General features: G+C 33.1%; 1 protein-coding gene across 1 annotated transcript in view; it reads left to right on the top strand.

Annotated features, from left to right (window-relative positions):
• LOC137094643 (nuclear factor of activated T-cells, cytoplasmic 2) overlaps positions 1 to 19,487 on the top strand; it is a 38,968-nt gene that overhangs the window by 14,742 nt on the left and 4,739 nt on the right. Inside the window, exons 7-11 of the mRNA XM_067460508.1 lie at positions 1,353 to 1,525; positions 3,050 to 3,190; positions 16,058 to 16,113; positions 16,199 to 16,331; positions 17,932 to 18,441. Coding sequence (XP_067316609.1) covers positions 1,353 to 1,525; positions 3,050 to 3,190; positions 16,058 to 16,113; positions 16,199 to 16,331; positions 17,932 to 18,441 — 1,013 coding nt within the window. The remainder of the gene's footprint in view (positions 1 to 1,352; positions 1,526 to 3,049; positions 3,191 to 16,057; positions 16,114 to 16,198; positions 16,332 to 17,931; positions 18,442 to 19,487) is intronic.

Here is a 19,487-nt window from a genome sequence, read left to right as displayed (position 1 = left end):
TAGGTTTAGGGGCAGGGGCTGTGTAGGGGGATAGAAAATACGGTTTGTACAGTATAAAATCCATTACGCCTATGGAAAGTCCCCAGAAAACATGGAAACACCACGTGTGTGTGTGTGTGTGTGTGTGTGTGTGTGTGTGTGTGTGTGTGTGTGTGTGTGTGTCAGCAAACTGACAATTGCTTTCTTATTATGGTTTAAATAAAAGGTAATGTGGTGGATAAACATTCGTAAACCATTTTCTTATAACATGTTAAAGCCACGATCAAAATACAGAACATCACACAAATATATAAAAGAACATTTTGATAAATAAACCTAAATACTGTCAGTTTTGCCTATATAATGTAAGCTTTTGAACAAATCGATTCAAAGATTCAATGACTCATTCATTAACAGCTGCCTCATTCCTGAACAAATCAGCTGTTTGAACGAATCATTTAAATGAATCGACTCAATGACTCACTCATTAACAGCTGCCTCATTCCTGAACAAATAAGCTGTTTGAACGAATCATTTAAATGAATCGACTCAATGACTCACTCATTAAGACGGTCACCTGCCGCCACATACTGGCGGTTTGGTTTCATGTTTAAAAGTATAATTTTTCTAACATTTCTTATTTGTAAACTCAAATATTATTAAACAATCTCATAATATTTAATGCAGTTGTCATTTTTCAGTTTAAATTATTTTATTTAATTGATAACAGCCCTAAAGTGTCTTATTATTCAAAATTATATTTACAGCACAGAAAAAAAATAAAAAATTCTGGACAAGCAAATGTTTTTATATATGCGAAACAATATTGCAATTAGTGTGTAAAATCAATTTAAATGATATTTAAAAAAATATTTAAAAACTGAGAATTAAATAATTTGTGTTTCACATTCATTCTGGGAAAAGAAAGCATCGCTACAACTTCTGAAAGTGACAAGCAGTGTCGTTCATTTTTCGGTGTGTGTCAGACAGCGCAAGACTGCAAGTTATTGTTTTTTGCAAATTATTGCATTTAATAACTCTTTTTAACATCAAGCAAGTCACATAAGTAACAGTCGTGTGCCCAGTCTATTCTCTGCAATGCGTCGAGACGTCGACCTAAAACTGACACTTTTCACAATGTTGAAGTAGCCTATTAAAATCATTCAGATATTGCATGCCGTTGCGATATGCATAGTGCGATATGTACATTTGCGATATTTCGATAATTTTGAAATATTGCACAGCCCTAATGTCAAGCCCTGTGTAGGTTTCACGGCATCTAGTGGAGATAGTAGGTAGTTTCTGTTGAAACCAGAATTGATATAAACATAAGCAGAGCCAGTGTTACTTGCTAAATCTGTTCTCATTTCCAGAGTTGACTGCGCTGGCATCCTGAAACTGAGAAACGCCGACATTGAGCTGAAGAAAGGAGAGACGGATGTGGGACGGAAAAACACACGCGTGAGATTGGTCTTCCGTGTCCACGTTCCTCAACCCGGAGGCCAGTGGCTCTCTCTCCAAGTGGCCTCGCAGACTATTGAGTGCTGTACGCATTTCAGACTCATTATTATAACCATACTTTTTTAATGCATGTTTGTGCAGGCATCTCTCTAGTTGTCAACCAATTATAATATCTATGTTATTATAATTTGATCTCCGTATTAATTATATCATTATATGTGACCCTGGAGCTCGTCACCAGTCATAATCTCACTATCTACAATACATTATAAGGGTCAAAATGATCCATTTTTATTTTATGCCGAAAATCTTTAGGATATTAAATCATGTTCCATTAAGATATTTAATAAATGTCCTACTGTAAATATATCATAAATATATTATTAGTAGTAATATGCATTGCTAAGGACTTCATTTGGACAACTTTTTTTTTTTTGCACTCTCAGATTAAGATTTTCAAAAAGCCCGACCAGATATTGGCCTAACCAACTATACATCAATGGAAATTTTATTTATTTAATAATAATTATTTATTTATTTATTTTAAATTACCCATACGACTGGTTTTGTAGTACAGGGTTACATATATTTTAGGGAACGTAGTGTCTTTGCTATATACACTTGCTATAGTAGTAACAGTAAATTATACATAACTGCATGCAACTAACGCTAAAATCAAGTTATTAATGTTGTTTATGTGGAGTTTTGAATTTGCTTTTTGGCAAACCATGTGCATATTCATAAGCCAACACCATTGCTGAGTATTTTCTTCTTAAAACTGAACAAAAGACAGTCTCAAAAACACGGATTGAAATCGCAGGTGTTTCTGATGCCACAAACTATCTTAACCAATCCCGTCAGCATGTGGGCGGGGCTTTAGCATATCATTAACTATTGTCTAAAGCACAGAGTCTCAAGAGAGGCAGGTTATCCCTCTATATTTTCTGTTGATATGAAAAATTAGGCATTTTTAGCAATATAGCGGGTGAATTATATATATGATGTGTATTATGAGGTCATGATGAGCTATATGCCTGTCTCCACTGATGTTCTCTGTTGTTTAAAGCGTTTCTGATACGGCGAATGTGTACATGCTAACATTAGCAGCACATTATTAGCTGTTTGATAACAAAGTCAAGCTAAATGTTAATCGTATTAATTATCGTAATGTGTGTGGCGTTGTAAAGAGCGATACCATTGTGCAGTGTTTACTACAGTAAAGTTGAGTGAATGAGTGGAGCCGTGGCTCATTTGCATATTTATGGATCCATGCATATTAAATGAGGCAAGGTTGTCGAGTTACATTCAAGCTATTTTGTGGCACAAGTAATGTCATTTTGGTGATCACAGATGAGTTTTGAGGGAGAAAGAAGGATCAGTTATCGTCCAAAATGTTCTTATCGATGCATCCCTAATAATTAGACACCCTAAAATAAAGTCTAACCATATTTCATTACAACGTTTTATAGTATTTAATGTTTACTCAAGAATCTGTAGATTTGAAGTGGCACCATGCTGAATGTGCACTTCTGTTATATGTGCATTATGATGATATCCAAATGTAATTTTCTCAACATTAAAAGCATGAATGCCTTGTGTTGTTTAACAGCTCAGCGGTCGGCCCATGAGCAGCCGGCGGTGGAGCGGCAGGACGTGGATCACTCTTCGGTTCTGGGCGGACTGCAGATGGTCCTCAGGGGACAGAACTTTACCTCAGAGTCCAAAGTTATCTTCTTTGAGAAGACGCATGGTGAGAAAAACTCTTCTGTGAGAGTCACAGTTTACTGATTATAAGTGTAGTGCTTAACCAGCTGTTTAGAGAACGGAGAGGTCGTCACTGGCTCCAAAAAATATTCGGGCACTCAAGGCACACTTAAGTATGCCTGAATGTTATTGCATTTGATGATAGACTAAAATAGTAGGGGTGTAACGGTACATGTATTTATCTCGTCATAGTCAACGAATAAACATGAGTGAACATCTGAAGGTGTGTTGAGGATACATTTACCTCAGAAGTCCTTCAGTGTCCACAGCTGTGAGTTCACTAGAGAAATCAGCCTATATATTCACTCTATTAGCCTATATATTCACTATATTAGTCTATATATTCACTATATTAGTCTATATATTCTCTACATTAGCCGATATATTCATTATATAAGCCTATATATTCATTGTATTAGCCTATATATTCACCACATTAGCCGATATATTCATTATATTAGCCTATATATTCACTACATTAGCCTAAATATTTACTATATTAGCCTATATATTCACTATATTAGTCTATATATTCACTACATTAGCCTATATATTTACTATATTAGTCTATATATTCACTATATTAGTCTGTATATTCATTATATTAGCCTATATATTCACTATATTAGTCTGTATATTCATTATATTAGCCTATATATTTACTATATTAGCCTATATATTCATTATATTAGCCTATATATTACCTATATTAGCCTATATATTCACTATATTAGTCTATATATTCATTATATTAGCCTATATATTCATTATATTAGTCTATATATTCACTATATTAGTCTATATATTTACTATATTAGCCTATATATTTACTATATTAGTCTATATATTCATTATATTAGCCTATACATTCACTATATTAGTCTATATATTCACTACATTAGCCTATATATTTACTATATTAGTCTATATATTCACTACATTAGTCTGTATATTCATTATATTAGCCTATATATTCACTATATTAGTCTGTATATTCACTATATTAGCCTATAGATTCACTATATTAGTCTATATATTCTCTACATTAGCCGATATATTCATTATATAAGCCTATATATTCATTGTATTAGCCTATATATTCACCACATTAGCCGATATATTCATTATATTAGCCTATATATTCACTACATTAGCCTATATATTTACTATATTAGCCTATATATTCATTATATTAGTCTATATATTCACTACATTAGCCTATATATTTACTATATTAGCCTATATATTTACTATATTAGCCTATATATTCACTACATTAGCCTATATATTTACTATATTAGTCTATATATTCACTACATTAGTCTGTATATTCATTATATTAGCCTATATATTCACTATATTAGTCTGTATATTCACTATATTAGTCTATATATTCACTATATTAGTCTATATATTCATTATATTAGCCTATATATTACCTATATTAGCCTATATATTCACTATATTAGTCTATATATTCATTATATTAGCCTATATATTCATTATATTAGTCTATATATTCACTATATTAGGCTATATATTTACTATATTAGCCTATATATTTACTATATTAGTCTATATATTCATTATATTAGCCTATATATTCACTATATTAGTCTATATATTCACTACATTAGCCTATATATTTACTATATTAGTCTATATTCACTACATTAGTCTGTATATTCATTATATTAGCCTATATATTCACTATATTAGTCTGTATATTCACTATATTAGCCTATAGATTCACTATATTAGCCTATATATTTACTATATTAGTCTATATATTCATTATATTAGCCTATATATTCACTATATTAGTCTATATATTCACTACATTAGCCTATATATTTACTATATTAGCCTATATATTTACTATATTAGTCTATATATTCATTATATTAGTCTATATATTCATTATATTAGCCTATATATTCATTATATTAGTCTATATATTCATTATATTAGCCTATATATTCACTATATTAGCCTATAGATTCATTATATTAGTCTATATATTCATTATATTAGTCTATATATTCATTATATTAGTCTATATATTCACTATATTAGCCTATATATTTACTATATTAGTCTATATATTCATTATATTAGCCTATATATTCACTATATTAGTCTATATATTCACTACATTAGCCTATATATTTACTATATTAGTCTATATATTCATTATATTAGTCTATATATTCATTATATTAGTCTATATATTCATTATATTAGCCTATATATTCATTATATTAGTCTATATATTCATTATATTAGCCTATATATTCATTATATTAGCCTAAAGATTCATTATATTAGTCTATATATTCATTATATTAGCCTATATATTCATTATATTAGCCTATATATTCATTATATTAGTCTATATATTCATTATATTAGCCTATATATTACCTATATTAGCCTATATATTCACTATATTAGTCTATATATTCATTACATTAGCCTATATATTCACTATATTAGCCTATATATTTTCTATATTAGTCTATATATTCATTATATTAGCCTATACATTCACTATATTAGTCTATATATTCACTACATTAGCCTATATATTTACTATATTAGTCTATATATTCACTACATTAGTCTGTATATTCATTATATTAGCCTATATATTCACTATATTAGTCTGTATATTCACTATATTAGTCTATATATTCACTATATTAGTCTATATATTCATTATATTAGCCTATATATTACCTATATTAGCCTATATATTCACTATATTAGTCTATATATTCATTATATTAGCCTATATATTCATTATATTAGTCTATATATTCATTATATTAGTCTATATATTCATTATATTAGCCTATATATTTATTATATTAACCTATATATTTATTATATTAGCCTATATATTCACTATATTAGCCTATATATTCATTGTATTAGCCTATATATTTATTATATTAGCCTATATATTTATTATATTAGCCTATATATTCACTATATTAGCCTATATATTCATTATATTAGTCTATATATTCACTATATTAGTCTATATATTCACTATATTAGTCTATATATTCACTATATTAGCCTATATATTCACTATATTAGCCTATATATTCACTATATTAGCCTATATATTCACTATATTAGTCTATATATTCACTATATTAGTCTATATATTCACTATAGTAGCCTATATATTCACTATATTAGCCTATATATTCACTATATTAGCCTATATATTCATTGTATTAGCCTATATATTTATTATATTAGCCTATATATTTATTATATTAGCCTATATATTCACTATATTAGCCTATATATTCATTATATTAGCCTATATATTCATTATATTAGTCTATATATTCACTATATTAGCCTATATATTTACTATATTCGTCTATATATTCATTATATTAGCCTATATATTTATTATATTAACCTATATATTTATTATATTAGCCTATATATTCACTATATTAGCCTATATATTCATTGTATTAGCCTATATATTTATTATATTAGCCTATATATTCACTATATTAGCCTATATATTCACTATATTAGCCTATATATTCACTATGTTAGCCTATATATTCATTATATTAGTCTATATATTCACTATATTAGTCTATATATTCACTATATCAGTCTATATATTCACTATATTAGCCTATATATTCACTATATTAGCCTATATATTCACTATATTAGCCTATATATTCACTATATTAGCCTATATATTCACTATATTAGCCTATATATTCACTATATTAGCCTATATATTCACTATATTAGCCTATATATTCACTATATTAGCCTATATATTCACTATATTAGCCTATATATTCACTATATCAGTCTATATATTCACTATATTAGCCTATATATTCACTATATTAGCCTATATATTCACTATATCAGTCTATATATTCACTATATTAGCCTATATATTCACTATATTAGCCTATATATTCACTATATCAGTCTATATATTCACTATATTAGCCTATATATTCACTATATTAGCCTATATATTCACTATATTAGCCTATATATTCACTATATTAGCCTATATATTCACTATATTAGCCTATATATTCACTATATTAGCCTATATATTCACTATATTAGCCTATATATTCACTATATCAGTCTATATATTCACTATATTAGCCTATATATTCACTATATTAGCCTATATATTCACTATATTAGCCTATATATTCACTATATTAGCCTATATATTCACTATATTAGCCTATATATTCACTATATTAGCCTATATATTCACTATATCAGTCTATATATTCACTATATTAGCCTATATATTCACTATATCAGTCTATATATTCACTATATTAGCCTATATATTCACTATATTAGCCTATATATTCACTATATTAGCCTATATATTCACTATATTAGCCTATATATTCACTATATCAGTCTATATATTCACTATATTAGCCTATATATTCACTATATTAGCCTATATATTCACTATATCAGTCTATATATTCACTATATTAGCCTATATATTCACTATATCAGTCTATATATTCACTATATTAGCCTATATATTCACTATATTAGCCTATATATTCACTATATCAGTCTATATATTCACTATATTAGCCTATATATTCACTATATTAGCCTATATATTCACTATATCAGTCTATATATTCACTATATTAGCCTATATATTCACTATATTAGCCTATATATTCACTATATTAGCCTATATATTCACTATATTAGCCTATATATTCACTATATTAGCCTATATATTCACTATATTAGCCTATATATTCACTATATTAGCCTATATATTCACTATATCAGTCTATATATTCACTATATTAGCCTATATATTCACTATATTAGCCTATATATTCACTATATTAGCCTATATATTCACTATATTAGCCTATATATTCACTATATTAGCCTATATATTCACTATATTAGCCTATATATTCACTATATTAGCCTATATATTCACTACATTAGTCTGTATATTCACTATATCAGTCTGTATATTCACTATATTAGCCTATATATTCACTATATTAGTCTATATATTCACTATATCAGTCTATATATTCACTATATTAGCCTATATATTCACTATATTAGCCTATATATTCACTATATTAGCCTATATATTTATTATATTAGCCTATATATTCACTATATTAGCCTATATATTCACTATATTAGCCTATATATTCACTATATTAGCCTATATATTTATTATATTAGCCTATATATTCATTGTATTAGCCTATATATTTATTATATTAGCCTATATATTCACTATATTAGCCTATATATTCACTATATTAGCCTATATATTTATTATATTAGCCTATATATTCATTGTATTAGCCTATATATTTATTATATTAGCCTATATATTCACTATATTAGCCTATATATTCACTATATTAGCCTATATATTTATTATATTAGCCTATATATTCATTGTATTAGCCTATATATTTATTATATTAGCCTATATATTCACTATATTAGCCTATATATTCACTATATTAGCCTATATATTCACTATATTAGCCTATATATTCATTATATTAGCCTATATATTCATTATATTCTACTGAATCTGTTACTGATGTCTGGATTATTAAAGTCTGTTTAAATAAATGACAGTCACTCTGTATGAATGATTTTATTTCAACAACGAATTGGAGTAAAAAAAAAAAATATAATTAAATTTAGAAGTTAGTGCATAAACGGCCTAATGTGAAGTTTACATGTTTGCACAAAATGTGTTTGAGTGTCGATTATTATATCTGAACATGAATATCAGCTGAATTTATGCTCTGTTTAATATTACAGTGATGTGTGAGTAAGTGCTCGCTATAGTTTACAGCACTATCTTACAGAAACTTTGTTATAATTGAATTACTTTAAGGACAGACACAATTTGCTCAGTAAAACACTGTTTAATAATAATTTATATTTAATTTTCTCTCCCCTGCTGTACCGATCCGTCAGTTTTGTGTACCGTTACACTCCTATAAAATAGTATTCAAGTCCTTTTCTGGACTGAATGTCTACAGTTTCAGTGAAAACATTTCAGTGACGGTACATTCAGATCCTAACCTCACTTTACATGGATGAACAACTTTCAAAAAAAGTTTACAAAAGGTAGACTAGTTTTGTGCTGTGGTGTGTTAACAGCTCCAACCATCGACATAAAGCTCTTTTAATATTTGACTTCTCCGGGCACTATCAGCCATCTGTGGAGAAAATTAGCATGTGATTTGTTTGAAGTCGTATTGATGTGCTTTGCATATGCTGAGAAAAATTGTGGTCCAGACTGTAGTCTGGTTTGGCCAACCTTTGCAGTAACATGAGTGAAAAAAAAAGATAAGCATTGCAAAACTTGCATACACACACACACACACACACACACACACACACACACACACACACACACACACACACACACACACACACACACACACACACACACACACACACACACACACGCATTCTCGCCAGTTTGTCTGACAGTGTTTAAAGACGTCAGAAACCTCAACCAACGCCTACGCACTGTACATAACGTAAATTCTAGACCTGTTTATTGGTAGGTTTTTACATTTAAATGTGATAAATTGCTAAAAGTAGTTTTAGATATGAAGTTTATTATGCACACACCTTTAATAACTTCATATTATTTGAGAGTCTACAAAAAGGCAACTAAAAAGATTTGGTAACACTTTATTTTACAGTTTTACGTACCATAGTAACAGTAAATCATGCATAAATACATGCAACTAACCCTATAGTAAGTACATGTAGTTCATTAATATTACTCAGTGCTTAAATATATAATTACACTGTAACAATGACACTGTAAAATAAAGTGTAACCAACATTTTTTATATATAATCCATATACAGGGAATGTGGATGGAAATTAGCTGTAGCTAAATCTGGTGTAAAGCATCTTTTCTTTTGTAAGATTAATGTACTTGCTCATGGTCCCTGTCAAATAAATAATAAACTAAACCATGCACATAAACTGAATTAATATGGAGTGCATGAAAGTTAACTGGCAGATGTTAAAGCAATTAGTGTGAAAATGAAAATAAAATAAAAATTGATAGGTACAAAACCAAAGAAATATTCAATAAAATGAATGAACTGGTTTGTGGAGCTCCAAAATGTGATGAATATGTGATTTTTCATAAGTATTTTTACTTTCTAATCACATTATGCAAGTATATACTTTGTCAGAGGGCTTTTATTTGGAAAACTTTTACTTCTCTACATTCCAAAGCATAATGTTGTACTTTTTACTACACTGCGTTTCATAAATAAGTTTTTTTTTAAACTTATAATTATATTCGAAATGTAGTAATTTCTTAAGTAAAACTTTTTTTAATTACTTAAGTACTACATTTTTAATGTAATTAATAGGGCCGGGACTCGATTAAGAAAATTAATCTAATTAATTAGAGTCTTTGTAATTAATTAATCGAAATTAATCGCATTTTAATTGCATATAAATATTTGACCTGAAAACAATAAGTATTTTTTCACATGGATTTTTAGTATACCATTGAATAATGACTGAATACATAAGCTTAATCAACAAAATATTGTTTCTTTATTTCAGTCCAGCAGTGCAATGTTTGCCATTAAGTTTAGCAAAAGCATATTTGTGATATTTGCGGCTCGATGTGCTGCGGTGATACGCACATTCCTTGTTGTATCGCTTGCACACAACCATGCTCTTGACGACGCTTCCATCCTTTACTTTTTTAAAACAAAATGTCCCATCCACGGTGCCGAGCAAAGCGGTCTCATCAGCTTCTTCGTTCATGTTCACTATGGTTTGTTGTTGTCGTCGTGAGTCATGAGCATAGACAGTAAAAAAAATGGACACAGCGACCCCATTGACGTCAACGGCTAAATAATGAAGTCAACCTAGGAGCACTCACTTCCTGATGGCGGAGCGAACTGCGCAGGCTCAGACTGAGCTTGAGGACGTAGATGTGACGTGAGCCTCCTGTCTGACAGCTGTAGGTCTTCTAGTAGTTGTGGAAAGTGAAAGCTGAATCCCGTTGTTTAAATATTTTCTCCCGTTGCTTTTGGCTCACTATGGGCTTCTCCTCATTCTTCCCCCTTGACTTTATCAGACTTTTTGTCTCCACGTCCCCCCGACTGTCTCATAGACAGTAAAAATTGCCTCTGAGCGTCTCCTCAGGTCTATACGGTAATTTCTCAACTGTGCGACAGAGTCGCGTTGGTTATGACGCAATCGTTAGCCTATTTTTACAAAAACAGCTTCTGCGGGGCGATAGTGTAAGATACAAGGTAATGGAGCCTTTTATGCATTGTCGTGTTTCTTTAGAAATAAACACTGGACAAATGGAGTCTTTAAACGCCTCAGATGTAAAGTTATTCACTGTCAAAGTGACTCAAAAATGAATGGGAGTCAATGGGATGCTAACAGCAGGTGATGGCTTGGTTAGCAATGGCCGCCCCTATGGGTGGAACGCTTTCCGAGTGCTAGATTACCCCCTTGGTCATGAGCGCTAGTTGGTGTTTCAGTATAATCGGTCCGTCGAAACTCATTCATTGAAAAACGTTCCGCGGTGCAAAAATAAGTGTGGTTAAAATTGTTATTTATTTTTCTGCGTAATTAATTAACACGTTAAAGTCCCGGCCCTAGTAATTAAGTATTCAGTGATAATCAATATGAAACGTAGAGCGATGTTATGAGAGGAAATGTTAGTGAGGAAGAGATAATTAGGGAAGAGATCCATCAGAACTGATGTCCTGTGTAACGGATGAACACACGAGCGGAGCTAATGGCGGGAAAACACGGAGCTAATTACGGGAAAACACTGAGCTAATTGCGGGAAAACACTGAGCTAATTGCGGGAAAACACGGAGCTTATGGCGGGAAAACGTGGATCTGTTGAGCTTCTCCAGACTCACGCCACAGCGCTCAATCCAACAATAACACATTTATGACAGACAATGTTTATGAGCTACAGCTGAGGAATAATCACACTGTTTATTTCACCATGTTTGTATAGTAATATGATTTAGACGCTTGTATCGATGCATATTTCATCTCCTCATCTGAACTGCAATAGTGAGACATTTCAAAATAAGAGTCCTGGTGTATTTCCAGCTGGATTATAATTAAAAGTCACCCATTATACTTGAATACACAATAAACTATTTAATTTAATTCCCATTTAATTCATAGTCAGGAGGAAAGACTAAAAACAGGATTTGACATATTATTTAATAAAGTATCAGAGTTATAACAGCTCACTAAAACCATTAAAACATATTCAGGACTTAGTAATGACATGTTACTGAAATTAAAAAATAAGTAAACTTATTTGAAGCTTTAGCTTAACCTGATATACTAACTAAAACAGAAATACAACATTTATAAAAACTATGTAGATGTTTTTAAAAAACGAACAAAAAATCTCTTTCGTGTATTTTTAATGTCAAACTCGGACAAAATGTCAGTTCAAGTAACAGTCGGTTATGTAACGCTTAAATGCTCAATAAATGCATTACAATTGAACTAAACTCATTTGATTTTAGTCGACTAAAGCTAAAAACAATTCAGGCGACTAAAATATGACTAAAACTAAATTGCATCTTAGACAAAAGACTGACTAAAAGTAGATCTGGTAACACTTTAGTATAGGGAAAACATATTACATATCACATATCACTATTAACTCCGACTTCTGCCTCAATAAACTCCTAATTTACTGCTTATTAATAGTTAGTAAGGTAGTTTCTGTAGCGGTTAAGTTTAGGTATTGGGTCGGATTAAGGGATGTAGAATAAGCTCATGCAGAATAAGGCATTAATATGAGCTTTAGAGGTGCTAATAAACAGACAATATCCTAGTAATATGCATGATAATAAGCAACTAGCTAATAACTGAACCTTAAAATGAAGTGTTACCGTAGGTCTAAATGTGTTATCAAAATGAACACTGCACTTCTGTCCGTGCCGGAGTGAGTGAAATCTCAGTGTCACAGAACGGCCATCAGGACAATGGCATAAATCAGCCGTGACTCACATCGACATCCTATTGAGATCTGACGCAAGCCAAGTTTCGAGCTGCACTTTCCATTTAGGTGTGCAGTGCGGTGCGAGAGGATGTGGTTTCTCTGCACAGATAGCGTCTACAAGTCTCTTTCCTTTCCTGCACTCGGAGTGATGCTGCACAGCAGAAGAGTGGGAGTTCCTCCAATATGCATTAAACTTTCTCTCTGTTGCTTGTGTAGAAGTCACCAACCAGCTATTTGTTGTGGCTACGAACAATAAATAGTGCGAGTAAACAAGGGCGTGTGTATGTGAACGGATGTAAATATTTTTTTTTTTCCAGTTTTAAAAGAACTCTCTTATGCTCAACAATATTGTGGAATATTACTCCAGTGTAAATCAGCTGTTCTCTAGGGCTCGACATTAAAGGGTTAGTTCACCCAGAAATGAAATGTCTGTCATTAACTCCTCCCCCTAATGTCGCTCCACACCCGTAAGACCTCCGTTCATCTTCACACACAGTTTAAGATATTTTATATTTAGTCCGAGAGCGTATGCAACAGGGATGGAAATTAGCACCCGCCACCAGCCAAATGCGGGTGATTTTGCGTTGTGGCGGGTAAACTCGCTTCACCTACCGGCCACCGTGGCGGGTAAATAAAAATAGCATACTGTTTCCCCTCTTTATAAACTGTGTTCAGTGAATGCGAGTATGTCCGAATATGACCAGTCGTTTTCGCCGTCATTACACGGATGTAGTGCCAGAAGACGCGAATAATAACCATAAGAACTCGCGCGCACTGAGAGAAGATCCGTCACTGTCATCCGGAAGCGCGCACCCGTCTCACAGCGTGCAAATATTGAGTTCTCTTTCAAGTCTTGTGCTTAAACGGACAAACTCACACAAAAAGTATGCCAACATGTTCATCTTGATGAGTATTCTAGCAGACATAGTCTGAATATGCCTTAAGTGAACTTTATACAGCCGTGAAAGATGACGCATATCCCTCTATTAGGTCTTAAAGGGGCAGTAGCTTTTACTGCTATGTTTAATGTCAAACAAACGATAAGGACATCACTCACTGCTCTTGATTGAATAGCTTTTGTAAGTTTAATAAGGAATAATCTTTCATTTAAACAGTTAAATATGCAGTTATTTTACATTTGATTACTTTATTACATTTCTGTAGGCTAGTAGACCTGTACATTATTATTTAATGCACACATGAGTGAGATCAAGTTAAACATTTTACTTTGAATTTTATTTTATACTGTTTGATGTTGCAATGTGCTAAATAAATATTTGCATAATTTGTAATTGATTTATTATTTGAAACTTTAATATTAATTAATGCAATTGCAAAGCCTTGCTTTTTAGTAAAGTTACTCAGTCATAGCATTAGCCATAAATGCAATGGATAATTGGCATAATTTCTTTTAGTGTTTTGGTTTCAGCCAATAATTTTTATTTCGGTGCATCCCTACTGACAATGTTCTGCTCGGTATGTCGTCAACACGCTTCAGGAGATGCCAAAACTATTAGTTTCATTGTTGGTACTAAAAACCTAAAACTGGAAGCCATAAAAGAATCATCCAAATGCCACATCCAGGTAAAAAAAAAAAAAAAGAGAACATAGAGCCCTACTCATTTAATGAAATGTATATCAGTTCATGGTTTGTGTGTGTATAAGAGTGAAAAAATGTCAGTATTTCATTGAGATTTGAGATTAAATAAACAGCTTAAGTATTGTAGAGCTTGTAGTATTAATTTTCACGTGCTGTTACACATTGTCGGTTAAAAACAAGAAAGTGGCTGGTAAAAACATGGACTGGCTGGTAGATTTTGAAATCCACCAGCCACAGTGGCCGGTGGAAAAAAAAGTTAATTTCCATCCCTGGTATGCAAGTGTATGCACACTATACTGTCCATGTCCAGAAAGAGAATAAAAACATCATCACAGTAGTCCATATGAGACATCAGTGGGTTAATTAGAGTCTCTTGAAGCATCCAAAATACATTTGGGTCCAAAAATAACAAAAACTACGACTTTGTTCAGCATTGGCTTCTCTTCCGTGTTTGTGTTCAATCCTCAAATAAAGATTCAAACGGTTATGAATCAGCGAATCGATTCATATTTCGGATCGCGTGTCAAACTGCTGAAATCACGTGACATTGGCGATCCGAATCATGAATCGATTCGCTGATTCATAACCGTTTGAATCTTTATTTGAGGATTGAACACAAACACGGAAGAGAAGCCAATGCTGAATAAAGTCGTAGTTTTTGTTATTTTTGGACATTGGTGAACTAACCCTTTAAGCCTTTTCATATTTTTATTTAATTATTTAAATATGATGTATTCTGAAGCAGTATTCTCACCAGTTTTCAATCAGCTTTGGCATATTTAAATCTGCATATTTGTGATATTTTTAACTTTTATAAAGGGCATTTTTTGCTAAACCTTTTCCCACAAAATATTCCTTGGATGGAAACCTGGCTAATGTTGGATTTCTGTGGAAACTGTCATACATTTCACTTCTCAGGATTCTTTGATGAATAGAAAGATCAAAAGAACAGCATTTATTAGAAATATAATCTTTTGTGACATCATAAATGTCACTTTTTGATAAATTTAACGCATTCATAAAAATATTAATCTTTCAAAGTAATTAGTAAAAACCTTCTTTAGGAAATATTGATGTGTTTAAAATTGTATGTTATTCATAAAGAATATAATTTTTCAAATGTTTATCGTTATTGTTTTTTTCTTTTATTGTCTTAGTTGACTTGCAGATATGGGAGGCGGAGGCAAAGGTTTACAGAGACAAAAGCACATCTGTAAGTACTTCAAACTATTTGCAAATAGTAAAGTGAACCATAATGGTCTTCAATAATGGTGTAATGTGAGCTGTGTTCCCATCAGAACCTGCTGATATTGGAAATCCCTCCGTACCGCGACCCCAACATCTACCATCCGGTTAAAGTCCGCTTTCACGTGCTGAATGGGAAGAAGAAATGCAGCCAGCCTCAAAACTTCACCTACACGCCCCTCTCAGGTGCCGCCCCTTTACGATCACATGCAGGGCTGGGTAATGGTGCGTTCACACCAGACGCGAATGAAGCGATGAGCGCGAGTGATTTACATGTTAAGTCAATGCAAAGACGCAAATAGATATTCTGCGGCGCGATTTGCGCGAATGACACGCAAGTTGAAAAATCTGAAATTTGGCGGATATTCGCGCCATGTTAACCAATCAGGAGCTTGCTTTAGTAGTGACAACAATGAGGACAAAGTCATGTGGAGACCCGGAGCTGTAGATACATCTTCAACCTTTATAGAAACAGGAATAAAAAGGATCTTGCTTGGAAGAAAGTGAGTGAGGAGGTCGGACAGTCTGGAAAGTTGTAAAAAACGTTCATTACTCAATTTGAGCGATACATAGTGATTTCAGGGAGACTCTTTACCATTGAGATGACTTGGAAAAAGTGTCCCAATCACCTTGAATTCACCATATTGAGATTACAAGCTAGCTAAAGCCGGCAAATTGAGCTTATTCGCCGTATTTAAAAAAACGATCCATGTCAGTCGTTTCACGAGACGAGCCGCATGGCAGAAGCCGCTCCCATGACGCACATTTGCATCTGTTGTGAAGTGAATATCACGCGCGAATGAAACGAGAAAACTCAAAATGTTCAAGCGTCCAACTATGCACGAACAGCACAATTTATTCGCCTCATTCGCATCTTGTGAACACCCCATAAAAAATATTGATTTCTCGATATTAGTCTAGTCATGTGTGCATAGTTGTCACTGGTTCATTGTCTTGTGTGTGTGTGTGTATATATATGTGTGTGTGTATATATATATATATATATATATACACACACACACACACACACACATATATATATACAGAGACTATGACAAGTGGAACACATGGGAACACATGATTATGACAACCAATGAGAACATGCCACATAGAAAAGGGAACCAATCAGAACAAGACGCATGAAACTAGTAAAGCACATGAAATGATCACATCCGGGCAAGGAGGTCACATGACAAGAACCATAAACCATGTTAGTGAATCCATGTTAAAACATAAATGTGAACCAAATCTCAAAACCAAACATGATAAACATCACATTTACCTAAAAAAAACATATCCTGTGTCCATAAAGTCGAAAATGTAACTATATTTTACATTTAAATATATTCATCACACTCCTTGTCCTCCTCATCACAGTAGCCGGTGTAATCCCCATCTGGGAGCCCAGTGTTGTTCTTTGCTCGGGTTTTGATGAAAATTAAAAGTTTAAATCGCTTAAAACAGACGCTATAGCTGATTCGAACGAGTGATAATCTGCTTCGGCATACATTGCTGTCGTCATTGTGTAAAGCATTAATTCTGATTGGTGCCGTGATTTCGACGGATTAGAAATGGGCTTGACTGAGCTCTTTGACAGACTACTTGCAGAGCAAACCTAAATTTGCTGGAAGTTGTCTGGGTTTTTTCCCAGGCTACCTGATATCCGAAATTATCCATATTGAACCGAATTGCAAACTTGTGAATCAAATTGTCAAATTTGCATCAGTACCCAGCCTTATTACCTAGTGTTTAAAACTTGTCCAAATGATTTGTATTTCCTTTCCAGTGCCACAGATTAAAGCCGAGCCGGTTGAAGAATACCACTACACTCAGTTTGGCTGCACCGCGCGTCCCATAATGGGCATTTCTCCTCAGTCATGCCATCTTGCGGACGGTTGTATGATGCCCACCGCACCCTCATACCAGCGGCCTCCATCTGGCATGTACAACCCCACACAACACCACCAGCTCCAGCACACATCCATCCGCTACCAGGGGCCAGTTCTCTCCGGATCCCCAGGTCAGGCCTCCTGTATGGGGGCCACATTCATGCCGAACGCCTACCAGAGAACCATAGCCGGAGACAGCATCCAAAACGCCGCCTCATTATTCCCCACCCTGGATGTGTCGGAGCTGTGCTCGGCCGGGGCCCATCCGAAGGCTTTCGCCTCCAGGGCCTCTCCGCCGGCCCCCAGCCATCAGCACACTTACCTGCCCATGCAGCACCAGAGAAACGCCAGTCCTGTGAGAGTCGCCATCAAGCAGGAGAACCTGGACCAGGCCTATCTGGATGATGGTTAGTGGGCTTCATTACTCTGATCATTCAAAGGGATAGTTCACCCGAAAATTTTGTCCTTTACTCACCCTCATGTTGTTCCAAACCTGTATGAGTTTCTTTGGTCTGCTGAACTCAAAAGAAGATATTTGGAAGAATGTTTGGGCTTCATTACTCTGATCATTCTGTCCATTGCAAAAAAAATGCTCTTCTTATTTAGTATTTTTGTCTTGTTTCCAGTCTAAACATCTAAAAAATCTTAAAACAAGATGCATTTACTTGATAAGTAAAATTACATATTTTTCCTTTTTTATATAAAATCTAAATGAAGTGAGTTTTTGCTTAAAATAAGCAGAATTATCTGCCAGTGGGGTGAGAAAAATAATCTCGCTTCTGTTTGGGACGGAAACAAGATTTCAATCAGAAATAAGATTATTTTTCTCACCCCATTGGCAGATCATTTAGCTTGTTTTAAGCAAAAACTCTCTTCATTTTGATCAGATTTAAAGGGATAGTTGACCCATAAATGAGCCTGTGATGTTGATCTGCTGACCCCAGGGGCGTCATAGGTGTGTGTGTTTCTTCAGGAGAACACAAATGAAGATTTTTAACTCAGCCGTTGCTCGTATAATGCATGTTAATGGGGTGTATTTCTATGAGAGTAAAACACACACAGACATACGAATCCATATTAAACCCTGAGGCTCGTGACGACACACTGATGTCTTAAGGCACGAAACGATCACTTTCTGCCGGAAACACAACAGTATTTGTGTCAGTTTTTACCTCAAATACAACACTATGTCCCCTTCCTGCAAGTGAGGTGTCACTTCCTCCGCTTGTGTCCCATTGAGATACACCATATCGTGTAATTTGACCTCACTTGCAGGAAGTGGTGGCGCAATAGCGGCTGTTGGACATAGAATTGTATTTGAGGTAAAAATAACACAAATACTGTTGTGTTTCCGGCAGAAAGTGATCGTTTCGTGCCTTAAGACATCAGTGTGTCGTCACGAGCCTCAGGGTTTAATATGGATTCGTATGTCAGTGTGTTTTACTCTCATAGA

This window comes from Pseudorasbora parva, chromosome 12, assembly GCF_024679245.1.
Source record: "Pseudorasbora parva isolate DD20220531a chromosome 12, ASM2467924v1, whole genome shotgun sequence".
In the NCBI taxonomy this organism is placed as follows: Eukaryota; Metazoa; Chordata; class Actinopteri; order Cypriniformes; family Gobionidae; genus Pseudorasbora; species Pseudorasbora parva.
Note: the sequence above shows the minus strand (reverse complement) of the source record. Positions and strands in the feature narration are given on the sequence as shown.